This window comes from Drosophila subpulchrella, chromosome 3L, assembly GCF_014743375.2.
Source record: "Drosophila subpulchrella strain 33 F10 #4 breed RU33 chromosome 3L, RU_Dsub_v1.1 Primary Assembly, whole genome shotgun sequence".
In the NCBI taxonomy this organism is placed as follows: Eukaryota; Metazoa; Arthropoda; class Insecta; order Diptera; family Drosophilidae; genus Drosophila; species Drosophila subpulchrella.
Window position 1 is genome coordinate 20,314,306 of NC_050612.1, and position 20,109 is coordinate 20,334,414.

At 42.8% G+C, this 20,109-nt stretch overlaps 5 protein-coding genes across 5 annotated transcripts; 2 read left to right on the top strand and 3 right to left on the bottom strand.

Annotated features, from left to right (window-relative positions):
• Positions 1-4,583: 4,583 nt before the first annotated feature.
• LOC119553429 (E3 ubiquitin-protein ligase MARCHF6) lies at positions 4,584-8,853 on the bottom strand. The gene is made up of 3 exons (XM_037863812.1): positions 6,985-8,853; positions 5,502-6,926; positions 4,584-5,126 (listed from the first exon to the last, which is right to left on the bottom strand). The coding sequence occupies exons 1-2, from the start codon at positions 8,560-8,562 to the stop codon at positions 5,511-5,513; spliced, it is 2,994 nt and encodes a 997-aa protein (XP_037719740.1). The 5' UTR covers positions 8,563-8,853; the 3' UTR covers positions 4,584-5,126; positions 5,502-5,510.
• Positions 8,854-9,306: 453 nt separating this feature from the next.
• On the top strand, positions 9,307-9,977 carry LOC119553129 (thioredoxin, mitochondrial). Its single transcript, XM_037863322.1, has 2 exons — positions 9,307-9,563; positions 9,626-9,977. The coding sequence occupies exons 1-2, from the start codon at positions 9,382-9,384 to the stop codon at positions 9,870-9,872; spliced, it is 429 nt and encodes a 142-aa protein (XP_037719250.1). The 5' UTR covers positions 9,307-9,381; the 3' UTR covers positions 9,873-9,977.
• Positions 9,920-10,601, bottom strand: LOC119553128 (39S ribosomal protein L23, mitochondrial). The gene is made up of 2 exons (XM_037863321.1): positions 10,223-10,601; positions 9,920-10,160 (listed from the first exon to the last, which is right to left on the bottom strand). The coding sequence occupies exons 1-2, from the start codon at positions 10,514-10,516 to the stop codon at positions 10,002-10,004; spliced, it is 453 nt and encodes a 150-aa protein (XP_037719249.1). The 5' UTR covers positions 10,517-10,601; the 3' UTR covers positions 9,920-10,001.
• Positions 10,602-10,849: 248 nt separating this feature from the next.
• On the top strand, positions 10,850-13,606 carry LOC119554156 (nucleolar MIF4G domain-containing protein 1 homolog). Its single transcript, XM_037864944.1, has 2 exons — positions 10,850-11,797; positions 11,856-13,606. Exons 1-2 carry the CDS (start codon positions 10,927-10,929, stop codon positions 13,538-13,540), a joined length of 2,556 nt encoding a protein of 851 aa, XP_037720872.1. The 5' UTR covers positions 10,850-10,926; the 3' UTR covers positions 13,541-13,606.
• Positions 13,607-13,760: 154 nt separating this feature from the next.
• On the bottom strand, positions 13,761-14,826 carry LOC119554157 (uncharacterized protein C7orf50 homolog). The gene is made up of 2 exons (XM_037864945.1): positions 14,549-14,826; positions 13,761-14,493 (listed from the first exon to the last, which is right to left on the bottom strand). Exons 1-2 carry the CDS (start codon positions 14,703-14,705, stop codon positions 13,823-13,825), a joined length of 828 nt encoding a protein of 275 aa, XP_037720873.1. The 5' UTR covers positions 14,706-14,826; the 3' UTR covers positions 13,761-13,822.
• Positions 14,827-20,109: the final 5,283 nt, after the last annotated feature.

A 20,109-nucleotide genomic window follows, 5' to 3' on the forward strand; every position in this document is an offset into this window, starting at 1 on the left:
GACCACGAGGCACTTAGCACTCCTTAAGTTTTACAACTTCACGCTCAATCAGACGCTGCCAACGGCTGCAGGCCATAAAAAGTAACGCCCCGAACTTCAAACTTTAACCCCAGACAAAGTAGAATGCGGAAGGATTTTTTTATGTATCTTTAAGGTAGCGTAAAAATGTGGGTTGGTCCACTTCTTTTTTTGGTCTATTGTTGTGGTTGGCCTAAACCCAGAAAGTAAATAAATACTCCCGGGCATTCAGCTGTCCCAAATCCCCTTTGTTTATCTGTGGAGCAGCTGAACACCTTTCCTCTTGAAAATTTAGGCATATTAACGATGACAGAAGTTGTGCTATAATTCGGGAAATTAATTTGTGTGCACGCGGAATTCCTTAACTCCTATTGCAATAAATTTAATGTATTAAAGTTAGATTCATGAAAAGACATTCCACTTATTATGACTTTTTTATTGCTCAAAAGTTTTTGTTTTCGCTATTAAAATTTCAAACAACTCTTTTCCTTATGATGTAAAGTTTTTTTGATAATTCCTTGCTTAAAAGATTTCGTTTTCCTTCAAATTTAAAATGCAAACTAAGGAGCTACATCACATCTAAATAAAACTTAACGATTTTAGTGGTACATTTTTTTGTGAAAAACAATAGCACAAATTAACAGTAAAAATAAATTTAAAAAGAAAAAGTTTACCTTTTAGGGAATTCAGCGAGTGACTATCTCACTTTCAATTTTTCTGTTTTTGTTTTCGCTCTTCGGTGGTTAACTATTTTCTGTTTTTTAGGACTGACCCCTCTCGAGTTTCCGAGGGCAATGCTTTTAAACAAATTATTTTATTTTCCGTTGGGAGAAATAATAAATTATGGCAACGGAAATCAAAAGGCCACTTCAGCGACCGAGTGTGGCAACCAGAACAGACATATTTTGCTACCCATTCTATTATCCAATACCCGGATATATAGTTGCCATGGCTGAGGGGAGGAGTTTATCGGGGGGTAGATGGCCATAATAAAACATAACGAGCTTCAAGGGGGAGGGAGGGTTGTTAGACTCTTGAGATGGTTGCAACCGTAACAAAAACAAAAACAACTTGGCCCGGTTGCTTGCTTTGTTTTATGGCTAATTTTAGACAATTTATGAAGTGTTGGTTATGCTTGATAAGAGCCTCAAGCGGAAGCGGCAGCAACAACAGCCAAAACAATAACAATAACAAACTGCGGCACAATTCATGCAAATGAGCTCCGCTTAAAATCCTCGCCTTGGCACATTACGCATACGCCCCGTAATGCGCGACAAATGATAAAGCCGCGTAAGCCGCTCCCCGAGTTTCTGTATATGTTTGTACCCTTCAAGGGGCATAAAGTTATCACGGCTGACATATGAAGTTGTTAATTTTCAACAGCAACAAAGCACAGCACACAGAGTTCAAGATGAAAAAGCGGAAACATAAAGAATGTCTTTTCACAAGAGTTGTTGACAAGAGTGGTTGACATCTTCATCTGAATGTATATGTTTGGTTTCCCCAATGTTCCCATGCGGCAAGCAGGAAAATAAACTTGGTAACTCGAGAGTGGTAATTAAAAATTATCCGCGGAAATCCGAGTGCATATTGGGTTAAGAGGGCGAAATCATAATAAATAGATAATCACAGGGAAAGGAAGCTTTATTTGTGACTAATGCACTTGAATATAAAATTGTTACCACAAAAATAAATATAACTAGAGATTTAAAATTGCTTTTAATGGTGTCTAAAAGTATGCAACAATTTTTGTACAAAAAATCTTTCCTTTTTCTCTGCATACTTTTGGGTGTCAAAAAAGAGGATTTAAAAACTACCATAATCGTAGCACATTGAGCTATGAAATCACTTTTAAAGGTGTCTAAAATTGTGCAACAATTTATACTCATAAAAGCATTACCTACCATAATAATAATAACACGTTTTGGCCTTTTGACCTTCACAATTAACAAACATAAAGCCTTGTAAAGCAAAATTATACATTGATTTGTAATTAAATAAAGCCAAACACAATATAAGTGGTAATTAAAAAGCTACTGCGAAAATCCAATTCTCGGTTAAGTGAACAAAATGAATGAAAATTAAAATCAGTAATGCAATTTCCAGCACAACCACATTTCAAATTAGCCGCAGCTCGACATTTACTGTTTACATTATTAAAAGTAATCAAATATTACACCCCCTTTGCATAACCGTCCAAAATAGAGATGGACGTTGGCCGAAAGCGAAACGGGTTTAATTATTCAAATGAAATTCTAAATAAATTGATAGGCAGCAGTTGGCAAGTGTTGTGTGTTTTCGCCACTGGAGTGACGAGAGTTTTGTTTGCCCAACCATTGAACATTTTCAAAACTTTATTTGTCTGGCTGCTGGCATTTTGTGGCATTTGCAGTGGTCCTTCAGGAATTTGTGCCCCCGAAAATTCCTTTAAAAACAAGGCGAGCATTAATGTGGCAACAACTTTAAGCTCGAAATCCGCTTATGGCGAAGGGACTAGACCAAAGTCAACGAATGCCATCAACTTGTTATATATATTTTTATGGTCCTTTAATAGAGTCATAAGAGTGCATTGTTTTGATCCCCGTCGGACTGGAGAATGTTTTGAATTATGCGGCATTTTATTAATGGCCCGCTGACATGATAAGATGGAGATGACTATTGATTTATGGAGGTAAGTCGACTGTGTAAGCTGCATTCCCATTCTTCATGCCCATGCACTCGCATAGCTGGAAATCCAATTAAAAGTATTTCGCCAAACAGCTATTCAGCTTAATGAACTATTTCCTTCAACTGGAAATCAAGCATCTTCACATATCTCAAAGCAGACACAGAAAAAAATTATAGAAATAATATAACTCACAAAAAAACGTAATTATAAAGTAATTGTATTGGTATTTCTGAAGAATTCGCGATTGAGATGTAGAATTCGTGCACATAATTGCAATTGCAACCTTATGAACATAAAATCAAATTCAATCCGAGTTCCGACAGACGAAATATAAATATCATTCCCGTTAGCAACTGATTCTTAGGATTTGTATATTTTTAATCATTATTATTATTTTGAAATACATCTGTAGCAAATGTTTCAAGAAGGTTGTCATGTATAAGTCAAAATATAAATGAAAAATATGATATTAAATAAACAGGTGAATATATATTAACTTATATTTCATATTTTTATTTATAAAATTTGTATTATTATTTCTCTAAATTATTATGGATATATCAATAAAAAATCTCTAAAATCCCTAAAAAGAAATATTTTATTGGTAATACCTAGAAAAACTCCTATTTTTCATATAAAACATTGACAATATTAAGAGCACATGAAGTATTTCCAGTGAGAATCCTTTTTCTGTTAATAAGTATATCTCGTTTGTGCAAAGGCCTTTAGAGAATTGACCTCGAAACAAGTTATTCAAGACCAATCGATCCGGTAGCGGATTGAAATTTATTCCGTTTCACAGACTTAAATTCAACATTTGGTTCATTGAACCGCAATGTAAACCTTTCGCTCTTCGAGTAGGAAGATATCTCGGTGATGTATCCACTATCCCGATCCCGACGTGGGTCACTCCAACACGCGCCAAAGTTTGGTCAACTTTATAAATGCTGTACCCGTACCCCCCTTTTATTCCCATTCGGGTTTTGCCCTCTACTTAAGCACGCGCTGGCAAGTAAAATGTTTCGGCAACTTTCAACTTTGACATAATGCAAATTATTTGATTTCATTTTATTATTTGTTTATCTCAGCGACTCGCCCATCTGCAAGTTCGGTAAGTGTTTAATTTGGTAAAGTCATTTGAGGGGAGTGAGGGAGAACGAGGACCTGCCATACATTTTAATAGCCACGGCACATAAGCCCCTTTGCCTTGCTGTGTGGAATGGTGCAGTCGTGGTCATGTCAAACCACAAAACAATTTAAGTTACAAACATTGGAAACTTTTCTATTTGTCGCAGCAACAAATTCGCAACAGCCAAAAGTTTTTTTGGGTAGAGCTGTTGGGATGCGAACAACTTTTGAGCTTTTTTTTTTCTCTTTTATTACGAATTTTTGGGGCAACATCCTGGATTCTCCAATTCACTACTGGTCGACTGGCCATTCCTCATACGCCCCGTGGGCGAGAATCGTGTCTGTCAATTGCCGCTGGCACACAGGGCAAATGATTGACATCGCCCCTCGCAACGCACAACTCACAACTAACAACGAATTCAATGATTAGCTCACTTGAGTGCACCGCTCATCCATTGACTTCCACTTATATTATGGTGCTTCATTTAATATGTTTGGACGTTGATTAATTGTCTGTTTACATTGTGTTGTGCTCTTCGACTTGGCACAACAGATGTCTTCGATAATTATTTTGCACTCGAGTTCCCAATTTATCGTAATCTACTTTTATCTCAAGTCAAGAACTCTTGAGCTTTATAAATAAATATATATAAATAATTGTATATTTATTATCTGGAAAAGCCATGTCATTAATAAGAATCAAAAACTTTCGCCGTTTCTTTTGAAGTTTAAAGTTAAATTTATTAATTAATTTTAAATCAGTTATATTTATAATGTATACATATATAATTTTTACAGTTCGTAAAGCTAGCTCGAAAATGTTTTTTTCTTTTCCACTATCCATAAATTTTCACCACTTCTACCATTTTGGTTTATTTCGGGGTTTTCTAAAGTTTTTGCTCTGTTGACAATTCTCAAAATGTAGTTTCTGAATACGGCTCTAATACAAGGTATATACGCTGCCCATAGATTACATATATGTGTGAAATCGCGGACGGGGCGGGGGTGTATTTCTGACTGTCTTAAAATATCATACAACTTATGACCTCTAAGCGGTAAATGGATTAAGAATTTAACAACAATTGTAGCTAACATTTTAATATTACAACGAAAGTTAACTAAAAATGGAGAAGCTAGAACAAAATAGGTTTCTTTCACTCGATAATTTTGTAAATCCTCCGTTCTGGCAGGGCAACAGAGACGAAAACGAGATATATTAGCAGCAGGAGTGGCTCCACAACGGAAAAACACAAATGTTTCCAAACATCGTCTCGTGGCATCCTTCTCCTCCTTGTCGGGTTGAAATAAAAATCTTGAAAAAGAAATTTGAGATGCTTTAATTAAACTTTTTAATTAACGTGCACAGGAATAGCTTTTGAGTAAGAGTATATAAATTGTTTAATTAACTTAAAATGTTTTTAGCAGAATAATATTTTTAAAAAAGTGGACTTTTATGTGCCTCCCTTTTATAAAACAAAAATGGTGTTTAAAACAATATCTACATAATAATATAAATGGCATTGTTCAATATTTGTTAATAAAAACGTCGAAAGTGATGATTTCTAATAAAAACTTTAATAAGGTATACACTTTAAGATTGAACGCATAAAAGCACGCATAAAATGAAAATCCTTTGAGTTTCCCATATTTCGTGCATCTTAAAGCCCAAACAAACCCAGTTGCGCACCTGATCTCGTTACAGAAGCTCAGCCAAGTCCTGCTCCTGGGCCAGCTGCTCCCGTTCCCGCTCCCTCTCCCTCTCCTGGAGCTCCTTCAATTCTCGAGCCGCCCGCTGCTGTTCCTCCTCCTCCTGCTGCTGCTGCTGTTGCTGCTGCTGCTTCTTGCGGTGCTCATAGTTGACCAGCCGCTGACCCACCAGATACTTATCCACCTTTATGGACAGGTAAAGCTTCTTCAGCTGCTTGATCTGGAACAAAACGAAGCAGATGCTGCCCACCACAATGAAGCTAACAGGGTACACGAGACGGGCGATGGCATGCCGGGCATAAGCGTCGGCCAGGAAAATCGGGAACACCATGTGGGCCAGAACGTAGGGAGCGGCCAGAGCCAGGCCAAATGTAGTAACAACCGGCACCGCCAAGTCCCGCATCACAAACTTCAAATCAAAATCGCGCAATCCATCCATGTAGGCGCGCTCCAAGGCCCGTTTTAAGTGCCAATCCGGACCCATCAAAGTCAAGGCGATGGCTATCTTGCTGTACAGCACTCCGAGCGCCCAATCCTGCCACAGGAAGTGGATGGGTGTCTTGCGCAAGGGAACGCGTAGGGGAATCACCACCACCAGTTCGAGTAGTAATCCAAATAGCAAAGGAACCAGCACGAATATTCCGAGGAGTGTTAGAACTGGCAGGGCATATTGTAATGCCACTCGTGCCCAGTGTTTTAGTTTGCTGACAATAGCCGCGCGTCCTTGGGGCAACAGGGTGACCACCACGGCCACTCCCCGGCAGACAATCCAGCACAGGTAGCCACCAATCTCAGCGGTGTACAGCTCATGCGAGCGCAGCAATCGCTCGTTCTTCCTGGCTCCTTCCGCATCCAATGGCGCTAGATTTCCAGCCACTTCTACTGCTCCGGCTGCAGCTGCCGCACCCGCTGCCTTCTCACCCGGCTGTCCTGTCCAGAGCAGCATCAACCGGCGGCCAATGTACACGGGAACCGTGAGCGTCAACATGGCCGCACACACGATGGACAAACACATCAGCGATAGAAGGGCGCACAAACGGATGGCGAACAGCGAGGGCTTGTCGTACGGCTGGAATCCCACGGGTGCATCGCGCTGCATGATGGCCTGATGGGCGGCGGCCAGGTTCCGTGGCGCAGGCGCCGGTTCCACTGGCGGTGGCGGTGGAGGCGGCGGTGGTGGTGGCGCTGCAGCTCCCTCAGCCTCGCCCTCCTGGTTTCCATTCTCGCCAGCGGCATTCTCCCCGCCCTCTTCGCCAGCTGCGGGATTCTCGGGCTCCGGTTCTGGTGCTGGGAGCAGGTAACTTCGAATTCCCAGCAGCCAGGCCACCGCTGTGCACCAAATGCGTAGTAGCCCCTTTAGCCAGATGCGTGTTTGGGTCTGCTCGAAAAAGCCTGGCAAAACGATCTGCAAAGGTGATGTTGAAATAGTTTAAAATTATCAATAAAATGCAGCAAAAACTCACCTGCAGGAGCAGCAATTGCAGACTAAGATCGTTGACCTCCGCATCGCCACTCAGCGCATAGGGCAAGAAGTTGGGCCAGGCCACCTGCAGAATTCTAATAGGCAGCCAAAGCATCAAGAACACCGCGAAGCCAAAGATCATGGCCGAGGCTACCAAACGACGGATGTGCCTCACAATTGGTACATGGATCATCTCCTGGATGGGACTAAAGTCCGGATCGTTGACATTGCGGAATATCCAGAGCACTCCCGGCCGAAGCACCTCCCTCAACAGCGAGATGAAAGCGGCAAAGTAATAAACATAGACCATGCCAAACATCCAGTGGACAAATAGAGAGGTGCCCGGAGCAGCCTTAAAGCTGGCCTTACGATCCTTCAAGCTGGCATCCAGCAAGGGTAACGAACAGATGTCCAGCCACCAGCCGCAAATAAGCGGAAGCACTCCAATTTCCACCACAGAGAGTAACGATACCTTGACCACAATGTAGCACAATCCGATGAACCAGCAGACTCTTCGCAGTCGGAAAACTCTGGCGAGGAAGTGCAACACCACCAGAGTCAATCCGATGCAACAGTAGCCAAACAAAGTGGTAATCAGGCCGTGAAAGTGCAGCAGTGGCTTCTCCGGCTGCAGCAGATCCATGGAGCTTAGGATGAAGTTGCCCACGCAATAGGGACAAAAGGCGAAGGTGAAGATGAACATGGTGTTCAGCGAGATGATCCAAAAGACGTGCTCGAGGAAAACCAGCGAGCCATCGAGTCCGAGGAGGCGCTCCCAGGTGAGCTCCTCGGCAGCCCGATCCCATTCCATAGGATTCCAGTTCTGTTCGTCAGCATCGGCGTCCACAGCGGGAGCTGCGGCCGCTGGAGCGGCATCCTGGGCCTGGGCTGCAGCATTCTGTCCCTCATTATCCATGGGCACATCTTGCGGCGCATTTTCGGCATTGTTGTTGTCGTCCTGGGGCAGCAGTGGAGCTGCTTCCGCAGCGGGAGCTGGCGCCGGATTAGCAGCCGCTGCAGCCTGCAGAGGGGCATCCTCCCGCTCCAGCCAGTCGGGTCCGCCGCCATGGAGAATCTGCTCGCGCAGCCACACTAATCCTATAAAAGATAGCAGCGTGCATGTGACCACAAAGCAGCCGCGAAAAGCATCCGCTGCGAGGTTCTCCATGGAGAAGATGTCGAAGGGCAGCGTGAGGATCATGTCGAAGGAGCTGGCCCGGAACAGGTACCTATAGGTCCTATAGGCGGATAAAGGGACCACGCCAAACCAGGCCATTCCTACCAAGGAATAATGAAGCCAACAGCGGGCGCCCTCCAAAACGGCGGACATAAGGCCCACCAGGACGTCCTTCAGCGGCAGGACACGCGGCATGTCCGGGGCGTAGATTGGCTGGAAGCTGAAGCGGTAGCCGCACAGCTCGCAGTACTCCTTGTGCGAGTAGCGCATCCATTGCATCAGACAGTCCTGGTGGATGTACTTGATCGATCCCGTGCAGATGCACGGGTAGAAGAGCGGCCTATCCGGCTGTGCCTCGCAGCGGCACACGCGGCAGATGTCGCCCTGCGACAGGTCGTCCATCCTGATGATCCTTGTATCCTTGGGCCTTCTTCAGTTCAACGTAAAACCCGAAGTTCCATCGGCCATTTGCGCAATTCGCTGGGCAATTTCGCTAATTGGCCCGAGGTGGCTGGCCGTTCCAGCCGATTCTCCCCGCCTTTTTCAACTACGCCAATTATAATACCCGATGTCTGCGGACCGTTAAGCGAGTCTAACACTTGAATTTTAACCGAGAACTTTATTATTACGACAAAACAAAAATATGCAGCTCACTTCACAAAAAAGTGGCCAGGCGCAGTGTGTGCACACCCCGAAAATGGTGAAAATCTTTGTAACAGAGTTGCCACCTAGTTCGTGACAGCAAGGGAGGGGAAACAGTCACGATATAAATTTGTATTGATAAATACTTTATATAAATTGACATATATGCATACTTATTTACTTATTGTGTATTAATCGCGGGATAAAAAAAAATGGGTTAAAGCAGCACCTTTCTTTGGAATAATAAATAAATAATAGCTCAATTTTATTGACGCTTAGTTAACTCCTTTCTGGCTTCAATAATGATCTTATATCCATATCTTCACATTTCAACGCTAGCATGTGGAATTATTTCAGCGTCCAAATATTTCTTTATTGCTATTAGCAAATGGATCAGATCTTTTTATGGAACAAAGCTGGAATAAAAAAGTAACAGTTCCCATAACAATGTGTCCACACCTTTGGTGGAATGCCGCAAATCGAGTGATCTGGCAACTCTCCGGGCGGTGTCATTATTTTGCAATCAATTCTCAAGGTATTTTGCACATTTGCACTCCAGAAAAAGGCAGAAAATAAGCAATGCAGCGACAGATGGTAAATATCCTGGGACAGACGACGCGTCGATTGGTCGGTGGCCAGCAATTCCGGCCGTTGTCAGTTTCCTCGCAGCGCCAGGAGATCTTCAAAGTCCAAAGTGTCGAGGACTTCGACAAGAAAGTGAAGAACAGCCAGCAGCCCGTGATTGTGGACTTTTTTGCAACGTAATTTCGCTTCTATATAATGTAATTTATATCTTAATAATGTATATATTATACACCAACAGATGGTGTAATCCGTGCAAGCTGCTGACCCCAAGAATCGAGAGCATTGTGGGCGAACAGGCGGGTTCCATCAAATTGGCCAAAGTGGATATAGATGAGCACAGCGAACTGGCTCTGGACTACGATGTGGCCGCCGTGCCCGTCCTGGTGGTGATGCAGAATGGCAAGGAGGTGCAGCGCATGGTGGGCCTCCAGGATGAGGACAAAATCCGCGCCTGGGTTGCCGCCGCCGTCAAGCAGGCAAAGTAGGATCTTAAGCCCCAGGAAATCCCCCCAAAAAAAATATGAAGCCAAGCTTTAAGTTAATTCGGACTTTCGAAATAAATGTTTAATTACCCCGTTGAAACAACAAAAGAGCTAGAACTACAGATTACTAAACTAAATGGAAAACCAGCCCGGAGTGCCGGGTCGCTTCTTGTTCCTGTCCAGAAATCTGCGGAAGCCCTCTTTCGATTCATCCAGCGACTTTTCCTCCTTGGCCTGTCTTTCAGCCTTTTCCGCAAAGAAATCGGGGAAGACAAAGGACTCTTCCCTCGGCTGGAGAAGGCAGATATTATAAGTAATAACCTTTTAAAATATGACATTGTAAAGGCCCATACCAATGTTACATAAGCCAGCTTCACGTCGTCTTTCTTGGTGATGTATCCGTAGGCCTGATCCTTCTTGGTCTCTCCCAGGGCGATTCGGGTGCGCACATCCACCACTGGCAGCTTGTAGATCTTCTCTAGATAGCTGCGCACATCGTATTTGGTCATTTCCATCGAAACCGAAAAGGTGACCACATTGGGGGGCTGCTCCTCCGTGGGGCGGATCAGCTTCATCCAGAAGTTGGGCAGGAAAACGCGCAGCTGCGGATTGCCGCGCTGGTAGATGGGATACCACCTCGTGGACATGGTGCTTCAGAAACACTTGTTTTTATTGAAGATTGAAGAAATTAAATTAATTGTTGTCCGTTTACAAAATGCACTAAAAAAGGCCAAATGTTTTGGGTTGGACCACGGGCGGAGAAAAAGGGGTTGGGGGTTGAGCTGCCCCCGAGTAAGATTGCCAAGTAAAACTGAAAATAAATTGTTATTATCTGTATAAGAAAAATATAATAATAATAAAAACAAAAAATTCTTACTGCAATAATAAAGAAAGAGTTAAAAATATATGTATATTTATAACCCCCTTGAAATATTTCTGCTCACGCCCCTGTCAAACCACGTGGGTTGTCCAACACTTGCCGAGAACAGCTGATTGCCCAAATCACAACAATTTTTAAATGTGATCCGGCTGAAATCGCTTGTAATTCCCGCTCGAAATGGTTAAAATCAAGAAAAAAGAGGCGAAAAAGAAGCCCTTGACCCGCAAGGAGCAAAGGAAGCAAAAGTCAGAGGTTAAAAAGCAGAATAAGCGCCTTTATCATGCCGGCAAAACTAACGGTCCTCAGCGCGTGGCGGCGGCGGCAGAGGCGTCGGCAGCGCAGTCGCTGCAGGGCAAAAACAAGAAGAAGAAAAGGAGCAAGAAAGTGATCCAAAATCCAGATGAAATTCCCAAGGAGCAGCTTTTATCCGGGGAAATAGCCAGCGACGATGATGAGTCCATCGATTCGGACTTCAGTGATCCCGAGGTGGATGCTCTGATGCCCAAAAGGGCGAAAGTAGAGGTCTACGAACCGCTACAGGGGAAAAAGGCGAGAAAAGGAGGCGTCATCCAAAGACAGGATGAGGAGGCGGCCAGGCGGAAGGAGCTCCGTCAGCAGAGGGAACTGCAGACGAAGTCCAAGAAGCAGCGGCTCAAGCAACTCCGCCTGGAGAACGAGGAGGAGGATCGCGAGATCAACAAGCTGGAGAAGAAGTTGAAACTCAACAAATCCAAGGACAAGAACCGTCTGGTTAGGAAGATGTTTAACGATGGCTTGGATTACCTGCTGGACTTTGTCCTGGATGACGAGGAGGAGAAGCTTAAGTGGGAGGAGAAGCAGGAGCGCAAGAAGCGGCTGAAGGAGCAGCAGGAAAAGGAGGAGGAGGGCATGTGGAGCGATGAGGAGGATGATGAGGAGCGGGATGAGGCCCAGGGTAACTTCCCCGAAGACGACAGTGGGTCGGAGGAGGAATTGGATGATGAAGACCTCAGTGGAGATGAGGAGCACAGCGAGGAGGAGTCCGAACAGGAGGAGGAGGCACCCAAAGGTGAATAAGAATACCATATAGTAACTATCTCGTTAACTCACTTTTTAATTCTTCTCAGTTAAAGAAGACATCTACGGACGCAAGCGTGATGCAGAGGGCAACATCCTGCCCGATCCCGTGGAGCAGGAGGCCTCTGCCGCCGGCCAGAAGTACATACCCCCACATCAGCGAGCTCTGATGGCCGCCAGTGCAGGATCCAGCGAAAAGCAGGCCGAGATTCTGGCCCGCCTTCTAAAGCAATGCAAAGGTCTGCTCAATCGTCTGTCCGAGGCCAATCTGCACAAGATCGCTGCTGGTATAGAGGCGCTCTACATGAAGAACTCCCGCTTCAACATGAACGAAACCCTGACCAAGTTACTTCAGGAAGCCCTGCTGGGCTCCACGCGAACCAATGAGCGAATGGTGCAGGAACATATGGTTTTGTTGGCCTATCTGCATGCCCAAATAGGCAGCGAGATTGGAGCGCATTTTCTGCAGACCTTTGTAGAGCTATTCGATGGTTATGTAAAGGATATCGCTAACCTGGAGGTCGAGGACAAGCAGTTGAATAACCTAGTGCTAGTCCTCTGCTACATGTACCTCTTTAAGATTTACGAGCTAAGCCTGCTGATGGAGCTGATAGGCAAATTGGCCGATCAGCTTTGCGAGAAGAGCGTGGAGTGCCTTTTGCTGATCTTCCAGTCAATTGGTTTCCGCCTGCGCAAGAACGATCCACTGGCTTTCAAGACCATGATGCAAAGAGTTCAATCGCAGATTGCCACTGCCCCACTGGAACTGAAAGAGAATCCCCGCCTACGTTTCATGGTGGACATTCTGAATGCTGTCAAGAACAACAACATGCAAAAGCTTCCTCAATATGATCCTGAGTTGGCAGAGAATCTCCGAAAACGTCTGAAGGCCATGTTGAAAAATGATCGCTATGTGGTTACCTTGAACATAACCCTAGAGGATCTTCTACGTGCCGATAAAGTGGGAAAATGGTGGATCGTGGGCTCCGCCTGGACGGGAAATCTCGATGAGATGGGTTCCGCCAAGCAAAAGCAGGATAAGAACTTAGCCAAGACTGCAAACGGAGGCTTCGCGGATCAGTTACTGGAGCTGGCCAGAAAGCAGCAGATGAACACCGCTGAAAGGAGGAATATCTTCTGCATCATAATGAGTGCCGCTGATTATGTGGATGCCTTCGAGAAGATCCTCCATTTGGCTCTGAAGGATCAGCGGGCGGTGGCCTATGTGATCATCCATTGCGCGCTCAACGAAAAGCGCGCCAATCCCTACTATGCTCATTTGGCCCTCAAATTCTGTCAGTTCAATAGAAAGTATCAGCTGGCCTTCCAGTTTGCCAGTTGGGACAGGATCAATGATATCGAAAAGCTTTCCAGGCCGCAAATTCGTAACCTGGCTAGTTTCCTTCAGCAAGTAATTCTAGCTGCTGGTTTGCAGCTCTCTGTGCTCAAAGTGGTGGACTTTATGCAGCTGGATAAACTGAGCTTTTACTTTATGAAAGAGGTGATGGTGAGGTTACTTTTGGCGCCGGATGAGCGGGAAGTCTATCAGACCTTCGAAAGAGTAGCCAAAAACACCAAGCTGCAGCAGTTCAAGCAGAGTGTCAGGCTTTTCCTGCAGCACTTCCTTTTGAAGGAGGATCAGCTGGAGAAGCTGAAGCTCAAGGAGGAGGAGCAACAGCTTCTGCAGCAGCGCGTGGACCACCTGGACAAGCTACTGGCCTATGTGGACTTGTAGATATAAGTAAACTAAGAAGGCGACCTTAGTTGCTTGTAAAATAAACTTATACCTTAAGGGCAGATATATTTTCTACGTTTTTATTTAACAAATAAAAAACCATGAAGTTTTAGAAGAATTTTCGGGCTATACAAGATAAGTGAACTTTATAAAAATAAGTTTTTTTTTTTATTTAAATTGGGTCGTTTTAGCTTTTACGTAAATTAAAATCAACTTTTTGTAAAATAGAAAGGCTCTCTTTATTTAAATCTAAGGGCAAACATTAACAACTAACATAGACAACTAGTCGAAGCTTTGGAGGAGATCGCGTGCCCGCTGGTAACGGGTGGACTCGATCAGTTTCTGCCTTTCGGCCTCATCCTCCAGCTTTTCGCCCTCCTTGTCCAGTTTTTGGATCACCTCCTCGGCCAGTTGGCTAATCTTTGAGCGCGCTGCACCCTGAGAACTGGCCAAATACTCCAGAGCAGTGGGCCACAGCTCAGCATCCAGTTTCTCCTCATCGAAGGCGGTCTGTTGGATGGAAATCTGCCGGAGTTTGTTGAATTTCCACTCCTGACGAGATTCCTTCCATTTTATTAAGTATTCCTTGTTGATCTTGGCCTCCTTGTTGGAGTTTTGATTCTTTTGGGCTTCGAGGCGCTGTTGGTGCTTCTGTTTTTTCTTTTGGCGAACGGTGACTACCGCATTGGCGTTTTCCGGACGAGCAGCCTCCTTAAGTTGCTCCTCTGTTGGCTGGGAATCCTCTTCGTCGTCTTCCGAGTTGGTTTCCTGCTTGCTGCGCTTCTGCTTTTGGGATTTGTTTGCCTCCTGAGCTTGTTTTCTTTTTAGAGGCTTCTGTGGGGCATCTTCCTCGACACCACTGGGGGCCACCTGCTCCTCCGCGGCGTGTTTCTTGCTGCGTTTCTTGGTGGCCAAGGCTTCGTCGCCCTTTTGACGCCTCTTGGGGGGTTTACCTGTAAGTGTTGGATGTGTTATATATACCTGATGCAGATATAAGGCCATATTAACCTGTTGCAGCCGCCTGTTGCTCCACCTGTGGCTCCACAATCAGACTTTTGTTGGCCACCTCGTCGTCGCTGGCCGCATGTTCCGCATTCTCGGCCGTCTCGTGCTTGCGTTTCTTGCCCTGGCGCTTGGCCTTCTTCTCAAGCTCAGTGCGGGCCATTTCAGCAGTGGGTTGATTTAAAATCAACTCAAAAAACCAAGTAGTCCAAGAGAAAATTAAAAAGTCTTTTTAAAATCTAAGCGAAATGTGTTTAAGCGTTGCGGAGTTGCCACATGGTCAACAGTTCTGATGTTTACCAACACCGCAAAGTACGTTGCCTACCCAGTCTGGCAACTCCCTCAACATATGACTTGTCACAATCAATCAGGCAACGCCGACAAACATTGCCCAATTTTAGCTTTTGTTTAATAATAAATAAATAAGTAAATTAGCAAGCCATAAATAACATAAAGTGTATTTCGCGTGTTTAAGGCAGGGCCTAAGCCACCACCTATAGTTTTAATGAAAATCCGGTCGAATTTTAATGAAATATTTGCCATGCTACTGGCGGCGCGTAAATAAAACCCGTGTGATAGTTGTGATTTATTAAAATAAAAGCCATCTAGTAGTTAGCTAGGCCTTAACTAAGGTAAAGAGGAGTATTAACCAATTAACAGGTAAGTTTTCTAGGCAAATTATTCATTTCCATAATTTATCTGGCGGCAGCAACAACAAATCCAACCGGCAAATGCAACTGTTTACTCGCGTGTGTGTGTGTGTGTTTTTGGCAGTGCGTGCGTGTTTGTGTGTCGCCGGCAAACAAAAATCGTTTTTTCGGTTTCAAATCGACAAGGGAATATGCAGCTTTATCATTAAAAATACAAAAAGGATTTTATATGGAGAGAGGAGTTGTCGGAAGTCCAGAAACAGCTGTTGTTTGCTTGGAGGAGGACATGAAAATCCAGCTGTATTTTTAAAGGTGAGTGTAAGCCGCCAAAAACATTTACCGTTGTAAGCTAATGCGATTACACGGAGTACCGTTTTATCTTTTTATGTTATATTTCAGGGGCGGATTCAAGGGTTTTTGGGAGCTAAGTTCCCCTATCAAAAATAATTAAGCAAACCTTGTTATTTATTATTTTATTTAACTTCTTTGATATGTACATATGAGTATTCCTAAAACAAAATTTTTTTCAAAATGTATGCACCTAAAAATGTGGGCTATAGTCTTGATCTACACCTATTTTGATAGCATTCACCTACGACATGGAATCCATATTTTGTTCTTTTGTGTTCACATATGAATTATGAAAAGATTCCACTTCTCATTATAAGGACTTTCGGAATGGTTGAAAATAATCAGAAGCAGCCAGATCCCCATATACAATGTACATAGGTAGATACTTTTATCGTTATTTATTATTTATCGTTAATATATTCATTTTTGATATAGTTCTATTAAAAATATCAGGTGTATAAATAATTTTGACTATACATAACTAAGATTAACTGTCGGTTCTTTAAGAGTGCTACTGTCCACGGTGACATAAGACATAGAAACAATGATTGGTTTTTCCGTGGGCACATACGAACTAGGTACAACATTGGGTTCTTTCGTGGGCCCATACGAACTAGGTACAACATTGGGTTCTTTCGTGGGCCCATACAAACTAGGTTCAATATTCAGCTCATTCAATTTCACATACGAACTAGAAACAGTACTAAGACCTTCTTCGAAAATAGTTTCCATCCTCGTCATCTTAATATTAACTAATCCCCTGGGAGAAACGCTTCCAGGTATGGTAATAGGACTAGGAGGATGAACCAATCCATTTTTCATCTCAATACAATCGAATAGGCCAACGGGAAATACTATTTCAATTTGACTCATTTTTTTAAGTTTCCGAATCAAGACGGCTATTATAGGTAGAAATGCGGCACCGACTGAGCCGATAATGTAGAATATTTTTTCATCACCAGAGGATTTCGACTCGTTCGTCCTATAAGCGGTGAAGCTGGGACCGTTCCATACCATGCCTCCGCTGGACCCGTCCTCGTAAAGGGCCACTACCGCCTTGTTTAAATCAGCTGCCTGTGTTTTGAACTGAAATTTCTGCATAGATGCTGGCACAGGCTCTGATTGTAGACCCTTTTGATCCTCACAGATAAAAGTTATGTTGGAGGATACGAAGCACCAGATCACGATATACGAAACAAGCTTGTTTACATCCTTCGGTGGCTTCCAGGTCATGGTTTGGTTTTCTATATTGTACCAGAGGTCCTGCGGTTGATGCAGCTCAGCGTTGGTCAGAACTGGAACATTCAGTTTTGAGCTGTAGTCCGATTGCCCCACAGAGTTTTGGCTCCAAACCAACACTGTAGCCGAATGTGTGGGATCCCATTGGTGGAAAACGGCGGAGGTATTGGTTTTAAGTAGCGCCTTTTTACTGGAAATCGAAAAATGCATAAGTGATCGACTTTAATGATATATTGATATATTTTGGGAGAGTTTTAAGAAAGGCAGAAATTTATTTATTTTGTTAGTGTACAGATGTTGTTAAGAAATGTCTATATTTGCAACTTAAGTTGTGGTAGATAAAGTTTTGGATAATGAAGAAAAGTAATTAAAGTTTATATCTTTTACACTTACCCTGTGTCTGTCTGCACAATGTACGTTAAGTCCAGTTCTTCCAACTTCCTCCAAAAAATTTGAAAGGTCTTTTTGTCCGGATCGTAAAAGAAGACCCCGGGCAGTAACTGCGGCGATCTATCCGGCCGAGAAGCCTCCGTATGGAAATTGACAGCGAAATAATCTCTCGTCCATGGAGTATTTTCACCAATATAGCGACTCCACATACGCAATTCAAAAGTCTGGTTTTTGTAGCGGGGTGTACGGAAGCAAATCGTATTGCGGTCATAAGGCCTAGTTAGCTCGGGCGCTTGCTGCATGATTCGTGGATTTCGCGGCACCAGAAGCAGTTTCCAATCTTGCTTAACAAATTTATAAGATTTATAATCGTATAAATCTCTGATGCATGTTAATAAGCCTATCTCTAAGGTGATAACTGACCAATTGTGAGGCCAAGGCGGCACTTTCATTTGAGTTCTACTAAGGTGAAATATTTGCTTCTGAATATCATCATTAAAGTTCAGTTGAAGGACAAAGGTGTGGTTCAAGTTTTCGGTGGTGGCATTTAAGTAATTTGTAGTGCACTTAATCCGAGTCCCCAATGATTGGCACTGGTTATTTTCGTTGTTATCTAAGCTGAGATAGTATTTATTGTAGTTCCATAAGACCATAGAGCCCAACTGGATAAAGCTGCATACCACCACCAATTCGTCCCCTTTACTAACGCACTCAAAGTCCCTGACATTCAGTTTTGGTATCACTATAAGATAGATCCAGTCTAAATGGCCGTCAGCCCGGCATTGGAAATAATATTTTCCGCCTTCTTTCGGGGTGTTTAAGGTTCTGTGCATAATGGTAAAGTGGTTGACGGGCACTGTATTTAACTTATCGCCACTATATGAATATAGGAAAATACGCGGCGTTACGAAGGAAGCGTTGTAAGAACAGAACACATCGAAAGATTCACCACCGTAAACTGTTTTTGGTACGGCATGCACATGGAGTCTGCTCATACCCGGAGTACCACCCCTATCACACAAACTATTTGTTGCTGCAGCCGCAAAAAAGCACGTCAACCAAATCATGGCGTTGAAAACTGAATGTGCTTATTCAATTTGATGCATTATTTCAAATTCCGAACTCTTATCACTTAATTTTAATTAGCCAGAGGGGAACAATCTGAAACATTTGGTGGTTCCCTAGGACTCGCAGTAATAAGTAAGACGAATGGGTCGAAAAAAAGAAAAACAACGACCTCGAGATACCCCTTAAAATTGAAAATTCAACAGGGAACTTTTTGGGTCGTTCCCTTAATTGCTGAAATTTTCTGTTGAATTTTCAACAGTTCAGCAATTCAACAGTTTAGGGAATACCCAGACTATTTCTGGAGTTTGAAAAGCATGTTTTCACATTACTAAATGTAGTATGTACGGCAATTTCTCCCGAATCCGCGCCTGACACAGTGTCAGTACGTAAGTGAAACAATTCTTTCTAGGAAATCTTAGCGCAAACAAAACCTATTGAAGCTGTACAATTTTTTTTTTGACTTCAAATTTAAAAGTAGATTGTAGATATTGATTGTATTAATTGATATGAAATTTTGGCAAAAACTATGGAATTATTCCGAAGGACTTTCAGAATGATTGAAAATAATCAGAAGCAGCCAGATCCCCATATACAATGTACATAAGTAGATACTTTTATCGTTATGTATTATTTATCGTTAATATATTAATGTTTGATATAGTACTATTAAAAATATCAGGTGTATAAATAATTTTGACTATACATAACTAAGATTAACTGTCGGTTCTTTAAGAGTGCTACTGTCCACGGTGACATAAGACATAGAAACAATAATCGGTTTTTCCGTGGGCACATACGAACTAGGTACAACATTGGGTTCTTTCGTGGGCCCATACGAACTAGGTACAACCAAAGACCATAGAATAACAAGATGCGTAACAGCCATACAACTGAATGTACGGCAAAATTTTTGGTGTGGATTTTCGATGTGGATTTTCGATCTTGCTTGTGTGCGTTGTCCGTGTAAAGCTCTTTGGTTGTGTTGGTGAATCATTTCGTGTGGTCTGCTGCAATAAGGGCTCAATGTCGCATTTGACTAACGCAAGGTGTCAAAGGCCTGTAGGCCAGGGGTCTAGTCCCTCAACCACGGAATTGCAGGTTGGAGTTCAACTCCGACTGGGGACGACTTTTTTTTTTTTATGCAGCCGGTCTTTTATTTAAACAATTAAATTAAATTAAACCTCAAGCCAATATTTTGTAGGTTATATTGCTAAGGAATCAAACAACTGCAATAGATGTGAAGCGATTATTTTAAAACAGGGAAAAATGTTAAATTCGCCTTCCGAAATTTTTATTGCAGAAAAAAATTTCTGTAACGATTCGGACTTTGGAAAGTTAAGTGCTCCTTCAGATATATTTTTTAATGTATGTAAAATACGTATCAAGGTTTTTGAAAACATTTTTAATAACAATAAAAACAAGAACACAATAAACAGTTTATAATGAGTAAATGTGTAACGTGTACTGGAGAAAGCGATTTTTCAGCGGTTTGATGAAAATGATAAGTGCTATTCACATAAAATGCTTATGTTAGATAAATTGATTAGAGTTTTGCTGTATAAACATTGTAAGTGGCAAGACTCCCCAGACAAATGTAAAACTAGCAGCTAAATATACTTCGTCATAAATAAATAAATATCTGGGTATCTTTGAACAGTAAAGCTCAAATCTATTTATCGAACATTTGCATTTTATATGGAAAGCACTCACCATATTCATCAAAATATAATGAAAAATCCTTTTCTCGAGTACACACTTTGATTCAAAGTAAATTGCTTATTGTGTTCATGTTTTTATTGTTATTAGATATTTTATTAAAACCTTTGATATGTAATTTACCCAAAATAAAATATATCTATAGGAGCGATT

Bases quoted from the DNA above. Each gene is read 5' to 3' on its own strand.
- LOC119553429 (XM_037863812.1), bottom strand. From the start codon at position 8,562: ATGGACGACCTGTCGCAGGGCGACATCTGCCGCGTGTGCCGCTGCGAG. The intron at 6,927-6,984 runs GTGAGTTTTTGC...TCACCTTTGCAG, and splicing joins TGCAATTGCTGCTCCTGCAG to ATCGTTTTGCCAGGCTTTTT.
- LOC119553129 (XM_037863322.1), top strand. From the start codon at position 9,382: ATGCAGCGACAGATGGTAAATATCCTGGGACAGACGACGCGTCGATTG. The intron at 9,564-9,625 runs GTAATTTCGCTT...ATACACCAACAG, and splicing joins ATTGTGGACTTTTTTGCAAC to ATGGTGTAATCCGTGCAAGC.
- LOC119553128 (XM_037863321.1), bottom strand. From the start codon at position 10,516: ATGTCCACGAGGTGGTATCCCATCTACCAGCGCGGCAATCCGCAGCTG. The intron at 10,161-10,222 runs GTATGGGCCTTT...TGCCTTCTCCAG, and splicing joins AGCTGGCTTATGTAACATTG to CCGAGGGAAGAGTCCTTTGT.
- LOC119554156 (XM_037864944.1), top strand. From the start codon at position 10,927: ATGGTTAAAATCAAGAAAAAAGAGGCGAAAAAGAAGCCCTTGACCCGC. The intron at 11,798-11,855 runs GTGAATAAGAAT...AATTCTTCTCAG, and splicing joins GGAGGAGGAGGCACCCAAAG to TTAAAGAAGACATCTACGGA.
- LOC119554157 (XM_037864945.1), bottom strand. From the start codon at position 14,705: ATGGCCCGCACTGAGCTTGAGAAGAAGGCCAAGCGCCAGGGCAAGAAA. The intron at 14,494-14,548 runs GTTAATATGGCC...CAACACTTACAG, and splicing joins GCAACAGGCGGCTGCAACAG to GTAAACCCCCCAAGAGGCGT.